General features: G+C 44.9%; 1 protein-coding gene across 6 annotated transcripts in view; it reads left to right on the forward strand.

Annotated features, from left to right (window-relative positions):
* Positions 1-14,423, forward strand: part of ppm1aa (protein phosphatase, Mg2+/Mn2+ dependent, 1Aa) — a 57,420-nt gene extending 42,997 nt beyond the window's left edge. For 4 of the 6 annotated variants that reach the window (XM_066694775.1, XM_066694777.1, XM_066694774.1 and 1 more), the window contains exon 6: positions 13,495-14,423. In XM_066694775.1, the coding sequence (XP_066550872.1) occupies positions 13,495-13,653 (159 nt within the window). In that variant the 3' untranslated portion in view covers positions 13,654-14,423. Of the gene's footprint in view, positions 1-7,854; positions 9,049-13,494 lie in introns of those variants that run through there. The other 2 variants (XR_010805206.1, XM_066694780.1) reach the window with 2 other exon arrangements.
* The last annotated feature ends 7,773 nt before the right edge of the window (positions 14,424-22,196 follow it).

Below are 22,196 nucleotides of genomic sequence, written 5' to 3' on the forward strand. Positions count from 1 at the left end.
ATAAAAGAGCATCGTCTTCAGAAAATAAAACATATTGGCGAGAGCTACGTGTTTCCAGGCGGGGGACGGAGCATGCTAATGGGCAGTTGTCACAGCAGGCCCTGTCAGGGGGGCTCGCAGGGACGCGTCTCGGAGCTCAACGGCAGCGAGACCTGGGTGTGACTCAGAGATCGTTAGGACACCGCTCCCCCGCCAGAGCCCAGACTCTGATTGCTTTTGACTCCTGTCACCTCTGGTGCCGTCAAACGGCAAAACACAAACACAGGTCTGCTCAGCCGGGAATAATCTGCATATGACCATTTTCGAGCATTAGGGAAATGGGATGAATCTCTGCACTCTGGGTCCTGTTCTCCACCGGCATTGGGAAAGAAAGCACTATCTCTCCTCTCTCTCTCTCTTTCTCTTTCTTTTTAATTTGTATCTGTAGCTGCCACGGTGCTGAATTGGTAAACATTACTCAGCCAAAGCAATTATATCAACAGCTCTAATTAAACCACTCCCCTCATCACACGGCTTTACCAGACATGGAGACATATTTAGTTAGACTGAGCAGATGCCCTTTTGGGGAAGGGAACGTTAAACACCGGCACAGTTTTCTCAGATTTCCTCCATCTTACAGCAGGAAGCGCTTTGGTTTGGACGCCATGTGGAGCAGAGAGAGCTGCTCTGGGTTCAGGCTGCTTGGCGTTTGATCTGAGGAGGGCTAATAGGACCTGCCACGCTGGGCCTCACACTCCCACCGGCCTGACGCTGGATCTCTGATGGCTCATGACTGGTCCCCTTCCATTAGTCCCTGATGACTAGCTGGCTTCAGAGCCCAGACTCGGCACAGAAGGTTGTGTTCCTGGGGTCAGCGGCTCCCCAGGTGGCTGACAGGCAGCTGGTTATGACTCCCGGAGCGGAGAGCGTCTCCGTGGTCTTCCCGGGTCTCAACTGATCGTGCCGGTGGAGAGCATCAGTCTGGGCCGGAGGTTCACCCTGGATCTGTGCTCTGACACATCTACTTTTTAAAGCCTGATTTGAGCAGAAGGGATAAAAAGAAGGATGAAGGGGGGAAAAACAAACAAGACAATGTTAACCAACCGAGAACCGCAGAGAACTGTCACAATGTTTTATACAGTATAAACATTGTGTGTTCCCTTACTCAGTTCTCGAGGTGGTTTTGTCTCTTCCTGGGTGGGACAGAGAATCAAAATATTGAAGTTTATCTTTCAAGAAATATAAAAGCCTGAGAAGGAAAAGAAGAGTGACAACGAAACTGACGCAAAAATGTCTCCACGCTTTCCCGAAGCGTTCATACGGAGGACGCTGAGCTGGAACAATCCTAAGCGAGAGCTATGGCGCTGTAGACTGACGCCACTGACCCGCTCACCTCGCTCACCCCACGCCTGTCCTCGGCTCCCCGGCTCTACAAGGTCCGTGCTACAACAGTGCGCTCTGGCTCTGTACGGTGTTGGCAAACTTCTGGTTGGCTTGCTCTGTGGCACCCACAGAGTTGTCAGTGGGCAAAGGCCTTGTGCTCCGGCACCCTACTGCCCCAGAGCTACGCCCCGATGTGTCCCAATACTCACCCAGTCGAGCAGCCCAGGACACGAGAGTCTCTGAGAGCTGCAGCACGCTTGGAGATGAGATTAGACGGTTTGAAGGAGGAGGAGTGGGACTTAAAGGCTACCTGATACTCTGCCAGACCCTGGATCCATCTGCACTGTCAGGGTTTAAGTAGGAAGCAATGTCTCCAGAAGGAGGCTGTTCAATTGCAGCATGTGAGAGAGAACAAACTAAAAAAAAAAAAAAGAAGTTCAAGGGCCTGACTCAATTGCCATGCATCACTGACCCGGGCGAGGAGAGCTGCACCGCACGGCTCATAATGATGGAGAAATGCAGGCTGGAGCCGCTGCGGTCGCAGGATGACTGTAATCATCACAGAGAAGTGAAGCCGTTCCCCTCGGGTGCAGCAGCTGTTGCTTCGCGCAGGCGGAGAGTGAGGAGCCGCTGGAGTAATCAGGGCTCTGACAGCGGCTCGCTTCCGAGAGCGTCCTGCTGCTGCCACAGAGACCTCCTCTTTCACATCCTCAGGGCTTCAGTTTCACATCTTCAGGGCCACCTCGTGCAAACATTGAGGGGCCATTTACAGGCGTCTCGTGCTGCCCCAGCCCATGTGGTTCCCAGCACCCCAGATATTTACTTCTCCTGCCTTGAGAGAAATGGATCGGTCTCTGTCCTGCCAGAGCATTTCAGGCGCACCGTGCAATAACGCTCAGCAGCTGCATGAGCCCGCAGTGACCTCTGGCGTACAGCTCTGCAGGGAGGCAGGCGATGGTGGTGGCCCGGAGAGACCCTGTGTCTCAGGTGCTCTGGGGCCACACACCCATGTAGTTTGCATTCCGTCTGAGCTCCTGGTCGGGTCAGTGAACTGGTGATATACTTAGCCGAAGCAACTTTAACCCGTCAAAAGCAGACCGTGGATTAAGAGCCCGGTAGGACATGCTGTGCAGTGGCCCTTGGGAACTGGAGCTGAGGATCACTGCACTGGTTGCATTCCTTAGATCCAAAACTCCACTGACCACTCCCGGGCTTCCTCTCTGACCACCTGCGATCGGTTGGGAGCTGCACTGTTGGCGCAGGGAACGGTGCCACTAAATGTAGCTGCCCTGGCTGGGGGGATGTTTGCAGGAGTGACTGATCTGTGACAAACAACCGTGATTGAAATGCTAAAGGTATGGATGTCCTTCTTTCTGTTTGCATTGTGTGGAAGCAGATATTTGTTTTTTTCCCTCATCTATCAATCTGTCTACCTATCAATCAATCTATTAATCCAACTACCTACTTACCTACTTCGAAGCGCAGCAGAGTCTAGTAGCCGAATGCACAAATGTAATCAGCGCATTCCTTAGACTCAGCCCGCGCTGCCTGACGGGCTCCCGGCTGCCTCTGCTGGGAATTCAGTTATTTCAGGAACGTCAAGTAGCCGTAGCTGAGCAGCTGCTGTGCAATGGCGGCCTCGGAATTAACTCATTGTGCCGCCCGTATCGCCTTGCCTTCCCGGTGACGGTACGGCCGAGGGTGTAGCAAGTCACCGCTGCTCTCTGGCTCTCTGAGAGAGTGAGGGGGGAGCTTTTGCTTCCGATGATTGAAGCATTGTATTCTGAAATTAGGGATAAACATCTTTACGTAACTAGATTTGTGCTCTATTGTTCGCAGGCCATTATCTATGAATAAAAAACAACCCACAAGAACTTCAACGAGGCGTATGTTTTTAATCAGGTTCGCCTGGCGCTTCGGAGTCGCTCGCATGTCGGATCTGAGTTGAAGGAGTGCATATTCCTCGCATGAATAACACAACTTCATATGTGTGTCCCCGACTCACATAGAGATCACATGAATATTACATGGGCCGCAGGTTTCAGTCCATTTGAAATGCCCGATATGGCAGGGTGGATTTAATTAAAACCCAGCACTTACACATAAGGCCTCTGCATTATTGAAAAAACATCATACCTGTTTTTTGGGGGGATGCATTACTCGGGGAGTGAGCGGCAGATAAAATATGCAGAGCTCGGTTGTATTTGAAATCAAGCTCAAAAGCCAGGATAGGGATCTGGGGACGGATGAGAGGGAACGGTTAGCCATTTCAGTAACTGCCCATGCACACACGCCAAGGCTAAACGATCGGCTCCCGGCTCAGCTGCGTGGCTCGGCGGTGCGGCTGTTTTGTGTTTCTGGACCAGTTGAAATCTGAGACGTGTACGTGGACTTCAATTGGAAATGGATTTTACTTTTGTCCCCAGATCTCCAGGCTATAGCAGATTAAGTTACTGGTGTTATAGTTATGTTATACAGTGCTGCACTGTTTATTGGAATCAGTTACATTGTTATTGCAACACGACACTGTTTATTATTCTGGTTAATTGTATTATTACAACACATTACTGCACTGTTGCGGGTATTAATTATATTACCACATTTTTGTATTGTTATTGTTAATTACATTGTTATTATAATATAGTGCTACAATGTTATTGATATTAATTACACTTTCTTACAGTGCAGTACTGAGCTCCACTTCAATCCATCTGTAAATCATCCAAGATTGAGCTACAAGGCACAAGAAAGGAGAACACTGAATATATGATTGGAAAACAGAAAATGTCACATCTTTCCACATGTAAACGTTGGTCTAGTGACATCAGCTCTGAAACCATCCATTATAGTTTTTTAACACTGCAATAACTTTTCAACACTGTTCCTGATCTGAGTCAGGAGGAATGTTTCTGATATCTCGCGGAAGAAGGGATGAGAGAATACGTGTGAAGGTGTGCTTCTCTCATTGAGGTGTTCAGTCAAGAACTTGTTGTTGCGTACCTTTTGCGTTCTGCGTTGAAGGCTGGACTGGAATCGCCTCCATTTGCTTTTCACGGTGGACAGGGTTTAAGTGAGGCCCGGTGGATTACGCAGGGCAGGCCAGTGGGGCCGCAGATAAGAAGTATTCTCCGTTACCATAAACCCGTAGATTACACAACATAAAAGGCTCGGACCACTGGATAATGGGACTAAAACACGGCGGTCTGACGCAGGGGCTTAGCACTCAGTCTTCATAAAGTGGCTTTGAAATGTTCGCTGTTGCATCACTGATTCCCACTGATGGCTCGTTCGCCGACAAGTAGGCCACAGAAATATTTTAAATATGACCGTTGGCGTGATATCTTAATTGCAGTGTTAAATGTGTCGGCCTAACAGAGCAGAGCGCTGGCCAGCGGATTCTCCTCTCCTCTCCTTCCTCTCTTCTCCTCTCCTCTCTACTCCTTCCTCTACCCTCTCTTCTCCTCTCCCCTCTCCTCTCCCTTCTCCCCTCCTCTCCTTTCCTCATCTCTCCTCTCCTCTCCTCTCCTCGCTAGCCTTCTCGGTGCAACTAGGCTCAAGTTTGGCTGTGAACCGTGGAGAGGAAGACTCCGCTGCTCACGAGCTTCCTCAGGCCGATGCAGAGAGAAGGTGCGGGCGAATGCACAGCGCGGGGCAGAGACCAGCCCGGGCAGGACCGCTGCGGCAGCGAACACAGCTGATCTTCGCGAATCTGGGTCATTTACATCCAGCTCATTTGCTACTCGGTTTTCCTTCTGCGTTGCCTTGGGCTGGTTATGACCCTGTGCTGTGCAAATTGGTGATCCAAAAGATATATATTTTTCTCTTGGCAAATTGAAGGAAAGTGAAAGCTTTATGGCTGTGCCTTTTGCTGCTGCTTCGCGCGGTAGATCTTTTGCAGATCTCAGTGTGACTGCAGCCCCACGTCTGTGTGTCTGTGTGTGTGTGTGTGTGTGTGTGTGTGTGTTTCTCAGTGCTGCAAAACACAGGGATATTTAATATTTTAATCTGCAGAATCACCATTACCTCTAGGGGAAAGCTAACACACACACTTCACAGATGCCCCCGTCAGAAACAGCCCTGCTAACTGTAAAAGGCAGTAAAAGCTGCTCTGTCCTTTCACAGTGACAGTCAGAGAGGCCCGGGACGGCTTTGCCCGGTGTGGAGCAAACGCACGAGTCCCTGCTGCCCTGCCCCTCACCCATCAGCGATGGTCTGGTCAGCAGAAGTGCCGGTTTAGCAACACTAATGGGCAGTGTGTTCCCGACCCCCACGGAAACCTGAAGAAGCAACTCCTGAACACACCTGCCCTCGGGCGCCTCTTTGGTCCCTGGGGTGACTGTGTCAGGAGGTCTCTCGATTTCTCACACCCATACCCGCACCCTGACTGTAGAGACTGTTGGCAGCTTCAGTCCACTAGGGTCCGATATCCCTTCGATTGGCAACTGAGTCAGAATGAAGGAATTCTCTTATTTTCCCACAAATAATAACGTCAATGAAGTGATGAAGCAATGAAAACTGTGGCCCGGGAGGACTGGACCTTCTCCAGAGACTACAGAGGTTTAAACCCATCCACCCCTGCCCTCACACACGCACAGAGACACTGACCTCCTGTCCCCTGCTCTCTCTCTGTTCCTGACCCCCTTGTCCCCTCTGGACACACCGCCCGCCAGGACCCACTGACCCAACTCAGAGACTGAGCCGAGGATATTCCACGCAATTACACCCTGACGTCAGCGCCTCACACCCGGTTGTGTTTGTTTATAATAGATTGTGTGAAGAAGAGCTGCGTGTAACTATGTGTCAGTGCATTTATTTAGGTTTGTGTTTTTTCTGCAGTCTGTCTACTGGGAAGTACAGCTATGTGTGCCCTCATCTTGGTGGCCCTATTTTTTCTGTGTGTGTGTGTGTGTCCCTGTCCATGGCTTTGTGTTGTTTTTGTGTTTGTAGCGATGCGTCAGACCGATGCGCCTGGTCAGTTGTCAGTATTTTGAAACTATAGTTGAAAACGTTTTAATTAAGAAATAGGTCTCAAGCCAACAAATCAAATTATTGTCCCGTGTTCAGATATTGTTCAGCACAATTAATGTTGCACGACAAGCGTTTCCAGTTCTGATGACGTATGCAAATACAGCAATTTAACACTTTACGTACATTATTTACAGTATTTTATACATTTTCTAAATATAACTAACTATAATATCACTACTAATAAAAATAATAATTTTAATCGATCTATATATATTGAATACTATTTAAAAAACACTAAACATAATATTATTATTATTATTATTAATAATAATAATAATAATAATAATAATAATAATGAAAACGTAAAACAAATCAGAGTAAAGGCAGGTTTAACACAGAAATGCTGCGTTCAGGCGACGCTTTAGGCAAACGGCCCAGGCTTTTATCATGGCCTGATTCCGGGGCTGCAAATCCTTTATTTTTGGTTATTTGAGCGTTGGGTGTTAAATCTGCACTAACGGGGATTTGCGAGTGACAACTTCACCAGGGAGCACAATAATCGTCTTACTGCGTCTACCTTCGTGACACCGACCCCATCTGCTCCGGTGCAATATCCGACACACAACTTAGTAGTAGTACTGGTGATATGATATAGTTTTATAATTTTGCTTTTCTTCGTACGTGTAATAAAATGTTATTTACTGATTTTAACACAAACTGCTGTATTGTTACATATTGAACACCACATGATAGTTTTTAATGTTTTTGTTTGTATCTGTAATATATCTGTAATATGCTTTTTATTGATGCATAATAGCTGTGAGTGAATGAGTGAAATAACTGTACTCTGTATGAAGAAAATTATGTGTCCAAACTCCAGTTAATAATGATAATAAACAGAGCAAAAATGAGAATTAGAAAAGTGAGAAACAAAATATAAATAAGCCAAAAACAATTCATGAAACTTATTTGTTTAGGAGTAGTGTATACGCGTGTGTATGTTTGTTTATATATATATATATATATATATATATATATATATATATAAACAAAATGTAATATATGTATGTACATATATGTGTGTGTGTGTGTGTGCGAGCGCCAAACACAAACTACAATAACTTTAAATGGCTACTTATTTAAAATATTCTGCCACCGCGTTAATACAACCCTGAAACCGTCATGGCTGCAAGAATACATAAATCAATGAGCAAATCAGTAAATCTGTGATATATGTGTATGTTCATAAAGGGGGTTAAACCGATTCCGACATATTTTCTGTATAAAATAAAGTTAATATGCATTCTTCACAGCACATAGTTTATTATGAATATGCGTTGAATGAGTGGATCATTTTTCATTCGTTTTGCGGCTTATTTGTACTTTTATTCGTGTCGGAAAGTGCGAATTGGTGTAAAGCCCTTGATGAATATAGGCCATAGTCTTACTTAATTACAGTTACTCGAGGGTCTGCTCATATAAGCACGGGTATGCATCACTGTGTGAAAAGAGTTTTACCTACAGCAGCTTCACGGAGAACCAGATGTTTAGTCTCCCCGGTACCGAGCCTGTCGCTGATCTGGACCCTGGACGTGACTGCCGGTTCCTGGGACCCAGAGCCCCGCGGTGAGAGGACAGCTACCCACGCCCCGACATAGACTCAGAGAGGAAGGTCCGTTTCCGCTGCACACAATACAGGACTGGTAAGCCTTGGTGTGCGGGAGAAAGTCCAGATATAGATATCCCTTGTAAATGTATGTATTTGATATTAAAGCTGTCATATTTATAGTAAAACTAAATATTTTGAGCACTTAAAAACAGATTCTACCCTGATTTGTTCTGCGCTGGGCCGGTGCTAAAGACTGGACCGACTGGCCCGGGTTCAGGGTGTGCATTCATGTGTGTATCTTTGTCTGAAATTATCCAGATGTTGACTTTTGTTTGTCAGCCCAATTACACACAAACAAATCACCTGAATGCAGTGGCGTCAGAGGGATTAGTGATACTGTGGTGATCCTGTGAATATGGACGTCCCAAATCTTTCTAAATATGCACGATGATAACGCACTGCTTTAGCAATTAGCGTTAGTATTTAAATATTAATACATATTTTGTGGAAAACATTTTGTATTGATTTGTGGGTTTTGAGGACCAATTGGGGGCAAAAATCAAACTTAAAAAACAGCTAATCGGCAGGAACAAATGAAACAACTTGAAATAAACAACTAGGGACTTCAAATAGTAAGAGATAATAAATAATACAAGTTTTGTAAATGTCATAGCGTTTTGTACAGAACGGGAGCAAAACAATTTATGTTTTAATCCCATTCAGAAGGATTATTGTTTGTTAGTTTCGTTGTTTCGTTTTTTTTCTTTTGTTTTTCTCACACAATAGGCTAATATTTTATCATTGTGCTTCCTGACCAATATTGCAGCTCCTCTGTTTAAACCACACTGTAGTTCGGATTGTCAATGTGAATTTTCAATTTTGTATTGTGAGTTTACTATAGGCCTATTACGTTTGTGTTAATGTGTATACGATTTTGTGAATGTATGTTTTTATTTGTTTCTTTATGTGATTTGTTCATATGAATCGAATATTTCGATTTCCAATGCCATGCGCTGAGTAAGAACGAAAACCTCAATGCATAGCCAGCAATCTGTAGTAATAATCTGAATTTGGGGTTCACACATGGTAGCCTAAAGCGAGTGTTTTTTTATATATTAAACATTCTTTATGTCATAAAATCTCACAATCTTGTAACAATTTCTTTATTTTAGCATATGACTGTGCTGTCCCTGCTTGGACAACAAACTCATAATTCACTCGTTGTATATTTTGCCAAAATATCCTAATTAATATCAACAACAACGAGCTCCTTACAGTGTAACACACAATGTATTCAGTTGTGCTTAAATTACTTAAAGCAAAATGTCTGCTTTTGCATTTCTGGAAGTAATATGTTTGTGAGAAGAGAGCAATGCGCTGCGGGCTGCAGGTGTGTGTGGAAACCCAGCGAGGCGTCTGAAGGGTAACAATACTGTGGATGCCCACCCGTGTTTTAAAAACCTTACAAATGCATGTTTATTCGCTCTAAAACAATGCATGTTCTCACTATAGGGCAATATTTCAAAGGCAAAATCAACAAACAGGGACACAATAATTCGTTTATCTATCCAGATTAATAAACACACACACAACACGTTTCTGGTTTAAAGTTGCTTGTGTGATACACCGCAGATTCTGTGGAAAAAGTGCAGATGCCAGGAGCCTATCTGTGCAGATCCCAAATTAAGAGGTTTGCTCCTCACACACACATCCATACGCCATTCCCCACGGCTGGCTACACGGTATTAAAATGAGCAGCTTTTGGTACAGAAGGCATTTCCATAACCCGAGCTATGAGACTCGCATAAAGCATGTCACACCGCCTGAAGGGGCTTCTTCCATTGAACTGTGTAGATCTGTGAAAATAATATCAGGGGTTTCCGTCAGAGTGAACTTTTCCACTGTATCCAGCCATGAAATAATCCGACCCGACACCTCCAACCATCTGCGCTATCTATCCGGCTTCTTCTTTACTAAATCAGCCCGAGCACAAGGCGCGCTGTGTCTGATACTAAACCGCAGGAGCTGGAAACACTGCACTTTGCTGCACAATCCATAAATACATTATTTTCTTTAATACTTAATAATTGATTACTGCGAGGGGAAAGCATGTCAAGCTCCGTGGGGATATACATGCAGGTTTTTATTTCTATTTCTATTTAATATACATGCATTCTTCTGTGTGTGTATTTATACCCGTGTGTGTAGGATGTAGATCGTACACAAAGTCACGTTTTATTCGTTTTCATGGGATCTTGGTTCGTTGTTTCATAATTCATGCGCTATACTTGACATGACCTGCCAGTGACTTGTCCCCGTCCGGCTACACGTCCACTCTGTTCACGTCTTTTAATGCATAATAGAGGAGCTGCAGGTTCATTCTTGTTTAGCGTCCAGTCGGCTACACGTTGATATAAATTAAAGGATTTCACCCATTTATTATTATTATTATTATTATTATTATTATTATTATTATTATTATTATTATTATTTATATTTATTTTTTTAAGAAGCTTATAAGTTAAACGCCTTCTCAAAAATCCGATAACCGCAAGGTAAACGTACGATTAGCCTATTGATGGAAAGCCAATCCGCCCCACGAAGATGGACGGGGTCTGACGTGGTCTTAAGCTAGGCGATGCTTCGTGTCAATGCAAGCCGAGTTACGGACGGGTAAAGACTGTGTGTGTGTGTGTGTGTGTGTGTTGACCAGGGGGGTATTGTCCGCTGTTGTGGCAGGCGATATTTATTTGAAAAGCACAAACACAGAAAAGAGAGACTCAGTAGAAGGTGCAGGAGGAGAAGCAGCAAACGCACAACCGTCGGATCTCTTCGGAGATGAGTTGGGTTTGGTCTTTTCCAAAGGAATGCCACAGCACCGCGCCTTTCCCAGCGCCAGGACCGTGAGCTCCAAAAGGCACCAGAGCCGAGCCGAGCCGAGCCGAGCCGAGGCGCAGGTCCGAGGCGCTGTCGAGCCGGGGAGGTGCTGAATCTGCGCCGCTTTCCGCCTGATTGGCAAACCTGACAGTGATTGACAGGCATCCATGGCAACCTCGCAGCCCATCTGCCAAGTCCAATAGGAGCGCAGCGCCGGGCTGGTGCCTCTTCCTTCAAAACATCTCGGCTCCAGTTGCATCCCCTCGCACTTCCCAGCCACCAAGTTCACCCACCGCGGCTGCGACAGTCAGCCAGAGGGCATCGTTCCTCTGTGTTTTCCTTCAACGGTTGATCTGTTTGACTTCGGAATTGCCTTTTTTGTCTGGATTCGAGAGAGAGAGAGAGGGAGAGAGGATAAGAGTGGCAGAGAGAGCGAGAAAGAGAGAGAGAGAGAGAGAGAGAGAGAGAGAGAGAGGGGCAGAGGGGATCGACAGAGGAGCCTCCATGTTTCAGCTGCCCATGTTGAATTTCAGCCCTCAGCAGGTGGCGGGGGTGTGTGAGACTCTGGAGGAGAGCGGGGATATCGAGCGTCTCGGCCGTTTCCTCTGGTCGCTGCCCGTGGCCCCGGCCGCCTGCGAGGTCCTCAACAAGAACGAGTCGGTCCTGAGGGCCCGGGCCATCGTGGCCTTCCACACGGGCAACTTCCGAGAGCTCTACCACATCCTGGAGAACCACAAGTTCACCAAGGACTCGCACGCCAAGCTGCAGGCCCTGTGGCTGGAGGCGCACTATCAGGAGGCGGAGAAACTGAGGGGCCGCCCGCTCGGACCGGTGGACAAATACAGGGTGCGCAAGAAGTTCCCGCTGCCCAGGACCATTTGGGACGGGGAGCAGAAGACGCACTGCTTCAAGGAGCGGACCCGGCACTTGCTCAGGGAGTGGTACCTGCAGGACCCGTACCCCAATCCCAGCAAGAAGAGGGAACTGGCGCAAGCCACTGGACTCACACCCACACAAGTGGGGAACTGGTTCAAAAACCGCAGACAAAGGGACAGAGCGGCCGCGGCGAAAAACAGGTGTGTGAGGGGGTGCGTGGGGTGAGTGAGCAGGTCCAGCTGCTCGGGGTGATTGTTCCTTCAAAATCTCCCCTCTGCTCTCCTCGCTGTGATCTTGGTGTCACCTTGCTTTTGTTTTGACACGCACTCCACATCAATGGGTGACTTCTGTGCCGTTTTACACCTTTAACAACAATAACAATAATAACAGCATAACAATTACAATAATAATTACAACAAAAATAATAATAACAATTACCATAACAATAACATTAATAATAGTAATAACAACACATTTAAGCAGTTTCATTAGGTATCTCTCCTGTGCCGTTTGCTTATCCGAGGCATTTAATTTTGATTCGATTTCAAAACATCGAGTTTTGTCTTTCTATTTCAGTGACATGTTCAATAATTATTCTAAGATTATAATCTTAATTATAACAATACTAATAATTTGAACAAATGGGATGTGTTTATAATACACACGTCTGATGGTATATTTTCCTGCCACAGTAGCCGTACATGGTGTTTTATTTTCGGTCACGGATAAGATGGTGCGGCGGCCCCATAACGACCGGATTTAACGTACATTTTGAATGTGAAAGACTTTGTTTTTTTGTTCTTTGGTCAAATGCAGTGTCCGCAGACAAGCTCAGTCCGCACTGAGGCCGTGTTCCCGGCTCGACTGCAGGCTCGCATTCCGGTACAGAGCCGGTTTGTTGATTTGAGGCCTGGAGCTCATCTGACATGTCTCTCAAAACAGCAACACGCATATAACAGTGAGATACAATGAAACCCACTGTAATAATGTATTTGGATGGTTATGAATTATTTTAAATGATTAATTATTGACTGAACACGACTAATGTGTGACCGCAATGGCACCGATTATATCCGTATTGAGATGTAACGGATCCCGGTGCAATGAGGTGAACGCGGTTCTTTCAGACAGGCCGAAATCTGGACAATACTGTCTCAACGGACTAAATCCGCAGCTATAAAATCAAATGATATATTCGTATTCTAACGAAAAAATACAAAAACCAACAATAATCATGATGATGATAATAATAATATTATTATTTATTATTATTATTATTATTATTATTATTATTATTAATTGTAGAAATAATAACAAAATAACGATGATAATATAATAGTTGTAGTAATATCAAGAATAACGACAATAATATAATAGTTGTCATTATAATATCAATAATAACGATAATAATATAATAATAGTTGTAATAATAATAGTAATAGAAAACTGAGGTCTTACCGGTTTTAATTCTATATTCTAATCTTTAAACGTGATTTTCTATTGGCGATACAGTAATTTTGCACGGGTGATGGGCACTGTTGCTGTGTAATGTTGTTTGGTGACATTTGTGTTGTGTGTTGTGTGATGTGTGTGTTGAGTGCGGGGCAGCTTCGGACATTGTGTTCAGAGGGCGAGGGTCTCGGTTCATTGCTAGCAATGTTGTACAGTTAAAGTGTGCAGGCGTGTGTGTGTGTGAGAGAGAGAGAGTGTGATTTGTGTGTTGTATGTGAGTGGGTGCGTTTTGTGTCTTGTGTCTTGTGTGTGTCCTGCGTCCTGACTCCCTGTGTCTGTCTCCGGTCCAGGCTACAGCAGCAGGTTCTGTCCCAGGGCTCGGTCCGGTCTCTGACGGAGGAGGACAGCGCGGTGGACCGGCTCGGCACCGCCTCCAGCCCCGAGGCCAGCCTGTCCAGCAAAGCCGTGGTCTCCGCCATCTCCATCACCTCCAGCGACAGCGAATGTGACATCTGAGCCCCGGGAGCCCTGGACCGCCACCACGGTGACAGAACCACTGTGGGACACAAACAGAAAGGAAATCCGAGACACAAACTGTCCAACAGAAAACAGAAACACGTTTCAGTGCCTGATTAGAATAGAGAGACGATCAGATGAATTCCTGCTCCGAGGCTGCCAACCTGACAGGGACGCTTTGGAAACACCCGTCTTAAAACATGTCCTGCTTTTAACTTTTCATTTCATTTTTTAAGATCTCAGTATTATTATTATTATTATTATTATTATTATTATTATTATTATTATTATTATTGTTCGTTTGTTAGTTTTTCCAATCCGGATGACTGAACGTGACACAAAAAAGAAAGAGAAGAAAATGCTTCACGCCTTTTTTTTTTTAAAGAGAAGGAAAATGTTGAACGCGACGCCTCGAAACAAGAAATTAAAAACCGACACGATGCCAAGTTGCGTCCTTTGCGCGCCTGCCTGCCCTGCCGTTTCTTGTGTGGGTATTTCATGTTGAAAAAAAAAGACGCTGTTATATTTTTTACTTTACTTTTAAAGTTTTATAAATAATGTTTATTTACTTATTTAAAAGATTGTCTATGTTAGAATTGGGTATTGATTTGCTTGGTGTCTTTTTTTCCGTTGTGCACAGGTGAATTGTAGAGCATGTGCGCTTAGTAGTGGACATACGCTGTTTGAGTCAAAAGAAAAAAGAAAATAATAATTAAAAAAGAAAACCAATAAATAACTTAATAAATATTTGTTGATCAACATACACAGCCAGTACCATCGTTTGTTCTGCAAGAGATTAATCCGCGGACTGGTGCATTTGGTGTGCAATACGGGATTTATTATATTTTATTATAACAATGAGGGAATTTGTCCAACGTAGTGTTTGTTGTGGAGACGCAAGAAGTGTCTGAAAACGCCTGAAAAGATTGATAAAGGACGTCTTTCTTGTGATTTGAGTGCTGAGCTGATAAAGACGTGTTTTGACTGGAATATTGTTCTGTGAAATCAGAGCCACTGGTGCGATTGGACGGGGGGCGGATTTTGTGAACTGGTTTATGCTTTTTAAGGGTATAATCTGGAGCGGGGAGGCGAATTAGCATTGGGCCGCTTTTATGTCGTTTGTTTTTTATACGGTGGAAGAACAACAAACATAAACAGCGAAACTCGCCGATGCAGGGAGACTGGTTGTGCGCCGTTTGATGGATTATTCGATATATTCTAAATATACTATATCCTGATACATGAGAAATAATAAAAACAATTCAAAAATCCACCGTAGAACTGCTAGAGGACGTGCATTAAAGAACAGAAAAAACGAATTGCATCTTCATAACAGAGCAGACATCCGTACAATCCAACATGCGAAGAACACCCATGATGTCTACATGTTAACATTTGTGTTATTTTGTTCAGTCTATGTCTTGTGATATATGGCGACAGAGCACGGCGATATTTAAAATGGCAGCGAAGCAAATACTAAATAAGTGATTGGTCTGGGGGATGAAAACAATGCACAAAATAAATACACAATAAAAACAGGCTCTAGGAGCAGCAGAGACCCCTCTGCTCGCTCACAGCGGAAAGGGATTTTTTTATACAGTTTGTTCTGCAAATGTGCACTGATTTCCCAACCGGATTGACGCTGTTTTTGCGGATGATGGCTTGTTTTTTCGGGTCTATTATTGTTATATTGTTATAATTGTGTATTTAAAATGGTTGAAGCAGATTTGAAGGAAATGCTGCAGAATGTAGCCACGCGTGTGTGTTTCTAATACCGAAATTAATTTTGGATGATAATTGCAACATGTTCAATCGCTTCGTCGTTTTCTAATGGGAATAACTAAGAAGACGAATTATTGGACATGTTTGGTCTGGTTGTACATTTTAAAAGATTGTATTTCAGTCGGTGAGCAGTATTACAAATTGACAACATTTCTGTTAAGACACTCGAATGTTTGAAATTACAACAATGTCTGGTGTTTTTATATTATTATTATTATTAATAATAATAATAATAATAATAATAATAATAATATTATCTGATATAATTTTCAAGGGATGAAAATTATATTGAGTTTTATACTGTAGTTTTTCCGAGATTAAAAAAATGTAAATCATGTTAGCAGATCCATTTGATGATAATAATAATAATAATTATACACCGGCCTAGAATCGGCCTACAACAAGGTCTATAAATGAGACCCACGAAGCCCAACAACAAGCCTATAATAAAAATACATGAGCATAAATCAGTTACACAAGACAGCATTATAGTTGTGTTTTTATCGGCGATGTGGCGTCACGTTTTGCATTTCAGCGCGTCAATTAATGCTTTAATAATTCACAATTAGGGTTGTTACAATGAACAATATGGTCATATTAGGCCGATTTGTATCTATTTTGTTTATTTATTACGCGTATCGGACTTCAGAGCGAAATAAACACTGAAATAAAATGTATCATGAAAGTATAAAACAAAAGTAGAAAAAAAGGAAAACAACAAATAGAGGGAGAGTGGTTATTATCGTTTGATTTTACACCAAAATACATTAGTCTACCACTGCTGCCACAGCACGGGCGTTCATTTCCAACATAAAACAAACAGATTGGATATTATTAAGGCCATGACGGGACTCGCACCGACGCATGAAATGTCTGGAAGTGAACTGGGATCGTCTCCTCGGCTCTGTGGAAATCCTACACGTTTCCTCAAGCCTTCAAAACATTGTGCCAACACAGGAGGGGGAGAAAGCCGGGGCCGCTGCCGTGTCAGGAAGGGCCAGAGAGCGTCGGGGGGCAAATACACCACCACACATCAGTCACAAACAAGCAACTGCCAAAGCTTACAATATTACCAGCACTGGCGTAATAGCGCTCTGTAAATAACGGCGTGCAACATGTATGTTTTAATCTGGAGTGCGTGTGTGTGATATATGTATTGCTATATAGGCTAATTTAATATACCGTTGTTTCTGGCGCTATACAGTATGGGTGCCGCTGCTGCAGAGGCGTCTCCCCAGGTCAGGTGGCCCGCAGGTCACGCCGCGGGGACACTGTGGCCCCAGACTGCGGCTACAGCTCCTCGGCTCAGGTCACGCCGTGGGGACAGTGTGGCCCCAGACAGCGGCTGTCGCTCTCCAATCTGACTCTTAAACGTTTCTGTGTTAAAGGTTATAAACCACACAAAAAAGAACAAAACGCTGGCATGTTGTAAACGGCGCTTCGAGGTCGTGTGCGCACCTGGGAGCGCTTTGTGCCGGATGACTGTGGCGGACAAGGCGGGCAGGCTGTATTTTTTTAAACCTCTTTCTTCCGAGGACAAAAACAGAGGCTAAAATATTGTTCTGCGGTGAAAGGGAGGAGGAAGTGAATGAGGGGACGGGAGAGGGCTTGCTGCTCATTCAAATGGGAGAAATGTTTGAATATTTCCGTTTCCATTGAAATCTGGGGCAGCCCGGTGAAGGGATACATGGAGAAGTCCTTTTAGCAGTCAATAAGGTTGTCAAACTGGTCACCGTAATCAGCGCTAATGATGGGGACTCGAGTCTCCGGGCGGACAAAGGGGCCCCCAGTGTTTTGTGAGCGGGAACGGCTAATAGGGATCCCGATTGAAAGAGTTGGCTGTCAACAGTCTGCGAGGGGTAGGGGAATCAAACTTTTTATATGAGGTCCAGGGGAGAGAGAGAGAGAGGCGCAGCTGCGCGGAGTTTAAAGGTACACTGACTGCCGGGCCGGAGCAAACATGTGTATCGAGTGTGTGAGGATGATGAGGGTAATATTAATTATCGTAATCATCATCATTTCGTTTCGCATTCCCGCCTGTTCTTCAGGCCTGTGCCTTTGAGTGCATCTGCAGTCTTACACACAGTCCGAGCTTCCCTGTGTTTCAGAGGAAGACAAACTGCGCCTTCCCTGCTGCGGCTTTGGCGACTTTATTTGACTTTATTTGGCGACCGGGAATCGTAATGCTAAATCATGCCGATACAGCACACGCTGGACAGATCATGATCAGAAAGAAACTGTTGTGTATTTACCATAAATCGCAAGTCTAATAATATTCATACTTTGATTATTTCTTTATTGAGCCTATTTATCTTTTATTTGATTTGATTTGATAAAGACCCGTTTGTGTGTGTATGGTTAAATTGAATGTATACATTAGTAGCCTATGGAAAGCAGGAGAAAATGCAATACAAACTGAAGGACATGACCCAAAACACAATGACGGTCTGGCCTTTATTTGGACACCCGCATTTTTGTTAAAGCTCGGTTTCCTGTCAAGAGATTCAGCTGTAGCTTTTCCATGTATATTGATTTAGTGTAAACCACCTTCAGATAATAATAATAATAATAATAATAATAATAATAATACAAACACAAATAAAATCCAACTGTATCTATGTATGCTATATATTTACAATTGTCTAACCTATTCGAACCAGCTCTATTTCTCCTCCTTGTCTGTGTAGAATCGGGATGACCTTTCTGTTTTAGCCCCAGTGTAAAGCTGGGACGTGTTAAAGACCCCACGGGGCCACAGAGATCTGACATTTTTCTGTTTCCAAATACACACGGTGTGAGTTTTAGTGCAGCGTAAAGACGGCAGGGAAACGCAAAGCAAACCCTGATCACCCAGCACCACAACCGCGCTCCACACCGACCGGCAGGAGCTGACCCATTTTCCGGCGCATGTCTGTTCGGGCCGGTGGTTCGCCCCTATCTCTTTCCACATCTAATTGTCTGGGGTGGCACTCAGATGCTCGTCTGACACAATATCCCATTATACCCCACCGAGCCGGGCATGCACGTCTGAGCAATGGCTTGATCTCAACTGACAGTGGAAGCTACACTTATTATTTATTTATTTCTTATTTCATGTGTCTTTCATGTGATTATGATGGTTATGAATATTAGTATGATTATTATTATTTTCGCTCTTGTTGTTTGTGTAAACGGCTCTTCTCGGCGATATTAATTCGCATTAATCCTCCCCCCATCCTCGCCCGCTGCCCGTGGGCTCTTCAATGAAAGCAATTTATCCGGATCCGGACCACTCCTTAAAAAGATGAATATAACGGTTACTGTTATGCAAAGAAAGAGGAATGCGGGAGGGGGGGGGTCTACGCTTGATTCATTGGTGGCTATTTCAACCCCCCCTGCCTCGTACCAGGGCAGTACCCCCGCATCCCAGCCTGGCACTGAAACCTCGAAGCAAATACGTTTATAAACGCAAACAAAGATCCGGGTTCCCTGCAATCTCAATGCTGTTCATTGGGACCCTCCTCACACAGCAATCACGCAGACGACAAGAAGGGAGTCACGTCAGCCTGTCCTGGAGGATTTTCAGACCCTAAACAGTTGTCTCTGTGCAGCCGGTGTACAATCCACAATCCCACAAACCCGCCTTTTGTGTCCCGATGGAGACCCAGTTCAGCAGACTGGCACCCCGGGCGCCTGGCCAGCCGCAACTGAGCTCCTGCACAGGCCGCCCGGGAGCGGCTGCCCAGCCGGGAGAAACGCCTGTCCACTTACAACATGAAGTTCGAGACCTTGGCTAGTCCTGCTCATCAAAACTTTCTCCAATCCCCCCATTCTTCTCCTGTGTGAGTGTGTGTCTGTGTGTGTGTGAGTGTGAGAGTGTGAGTGTGTCTGTGTCTGTGTGTGTGAGAGAGTGTGTGTGAGTGTCTGTGTGTGTGAGTGTGAGAGTGTGTGTCTGTGTGTGTGTGAGTGTCTGTGAGTGTGAGTGTGTGTCTGTGTGTGTGAGAGAGTGTGTGCGAGTGTGAGTATGAGTGTGAGAGTGTGTGTCTGTGTGTGTGTGAGTGTCTGTGTGTGTGAGTGTGAGAGTGTGTGAGTGTCTGTGTGTGTGAGAGAGTGTGTGTGAGTGTGAGTATGAGTGTGAGAGTGTGTGTCTGTGTGTCTGTGAGTGTGTGTGTGTGTGTGTGTCTGTGTGTGAGTGTGTGTGAGTGTGAGTATGTGTGTGAGTGTCTGTGTGTGTGAGTGTCTGTGAGTGTGTCTGTGTGTGTCAGTGTGAGTGTGTGTCTGTGAGTGTGTGAGTGTCTGTGTGTGAGTGTCTGTGTGTGAGTGTGTGTCTGTGTGTGAGTGTGGGTGTGTCTGTGTGTGTGTGTGAGTGTGTCTGTGTGAGTGTGAGTGTGAGAGTGAGAGTGTGTGTGAGTATGTGTGTGTGAGTGTGTCTGTGTCTGTGTGTGTGTGTGTGAGTGTCTGTGTGTCTGTGAGTGTGTGTGAGTGTGAGTGTGTCTGTGAGTGTGGGTGTGAGTGTGTGTGAGTGTGAGTGTGTGTGCGAGTGCCTGTGTGTGTGTGCGAGTGCCTGTGTGTGAGTGTGGGTGTGTGTGCGTGTGTCTGTGTGTGAGTGTGTGTGTGTGTGCGAGTGCCTGTGTGTGAGTGTGGGTGTGTGTGCGTGTGTCTGTGTGTGTGTGTGTGTGAGTGTGTGTGTGTGTGCGAGTGCCTGTGTGTGAGTGTGAGTGAGTGTGGGTGTGTGTGCGTGTGTCTGTGTGTGTGGGTGTGTGAGTGTCTGTGTGTCTGTGAGTGTGTGAGTGTGTGTGCGAGTGCCTGTGTGCGAGTGCCTGTGTGAGTGTGAGTGTGAGTGTGAGTGTGTGTGTGTGTCTGTGTGTGGGTGTGTGTCTGTGTGGCTGTGTGTGAGTGTGTGGGTGTGTGTGTGAGTGTCTGTGTGAGTGTGTCTGTGTGTGTGAGTGTGTCTGTGTGTGTGGGTGTGTGTCTGTGTGTGGGTGTGTGTGTGAGTGTGTGTGTGAGTGTCTGTGTGTGTGGGTGTGTGTGTGTGTGTCTGAGTTTTTGTCCGACGTGTATCAGGAATTTGCTGGATTCCAAGACTGGCTTTTTTCCCCCCATTAGACAAAAGTAGGCGACCTTCTGGGGGAGGCCTTTGTGTGTGATCGGTGTATGAAAAGGTTACTCTTGTGTGGAGATTGTTCTGCAGGGTTTAGTGCTTCATAACGAGCCACTAATCACCACCAAGAGCTGCAGAAGTCCGGCCTTTTCATCCCCGCTGCCCGTGCATCTCCCGTGGGGCGCTTCTCCTCCCTCTCCATTCTTCATGTAGCAATTGATTTTTGGAGAATATTTCAGGAAACTATCAAAGAAAACTGCAAATGCGTATTTATTTTATTTATTTATTTATTTTCCAATAAAGCATGTGTTTTTTTTTAATTCCGTGTTCAAAAAGAAAAAAGCATGTTTTTAAAAAAGGATGTGTGCCTTTATTTTCCTCACTCTGTATTTGTCTATTTAAATGAAGAAGGTCAGAGTGGTAATGCGCTGAAAATGAGGGGACCACCGGCCCATCAAGGGCGAGAGAGGATATCTCCGTATAATCCACCCAAAATACACTGCTGTGATTGTACTGCAAATATCATTTATATTAAAACATACCATTCACTCAATGTAAGCCCCGGATCAGTACGTGTCTATTCAGTACAAGCAAGTTTCTTTAATGTTGGCTTCTGTTCTTTTCCACTCTCTCTATCCCTTTGAGTCAGCCCACGCCATCTCGAAACACAACACTATATCTTTATAGTAATTGTGTAGCTTTTTCGCATTTCTGCACGGTCTGTATAGGATAGACACAGCGTTTCAATACAGTGCTTTTGTTTTGCCCTGAATCCCACTCAGTCCTGAGAGTTTGACCCTTGAGTGGGGGTCACACGCTTAGTGACTGGTGAGACCAGCTCATCAATTTCAATAAGCATCTCTTCTTTCTTACCCGCCAGTCGAATACATTGCATCTGGCTGTGTGTTTGGGGGCAATGTTGGGCTGAAAACAAACCTCGTCAGTCGCATTTCCGTCCTCTGTCCAGGCATATCGAGAGAGACAAAGATGCTGGACACTTGTGCCACCGAGATGCGTCCACACTGAGCCGCAGAACAGCATTACGAACCGAATACATACTTGAAAAGGCCACCCAACTGTACAAACAGGACTGAGGGGTTTATATTATTGATATTCCGTGCAAGGTGATTCAATTATACGGTGTCTTATGCAAGTTTTATAGCTGGTGAATAAACATTTGACCTCTCAGAGAGACTAGACTCGATTTTATGGCAGTTCGTTGTATGTGATGTTCGGTGCATTCAAGTGCAAGAAAAACACTTTCAAACGGCTGGAGCGACATCTGCTGGCCGCTTGCAGCATTAACAAAACTCAATCCCGGGCCATGAAATGGAGAGACGATGATTTCGCTTTAATGTCTAATTTGCATATGATACATTTTGCGTGTGTTTTCATTAATACAACATATTGTTTGTGCTGTTAGTTATAATAATCATCATTATCTCATCATAGTCTACTTATACAGTTGAGAAAGTGCGAATCTGAAAACGATCCTTTTGTGACAGTAGTTGACTCTAAGTCCAGAGGCCCGTTGAACTATCCCACAATTTCTCTGACGTCAAAATCTGCGTGGGAGAACAAAAGACCCCCCATTCATGCCTGTTAATACGTCATTAGCAAGAGCTGGTGGGCGTGTGAGAACCGTTGTCCCCGCCTATGACGCATTTGTTCAAA

This window comes from Amia ocellicauda, chromosome 21 (assembly GCF_036373705.1).
Source record: "Amia ocellicauda isolate fAmiCal2 chromosome 21, fAmiCal2.hap1, whole genome shotgun sequence".
Lineage (NCBI taxonomy): Eukaryota > Metazoa > Chordata > Actinopteri > Amiiformes > Amiidae > Amia > Amia ocellicauda.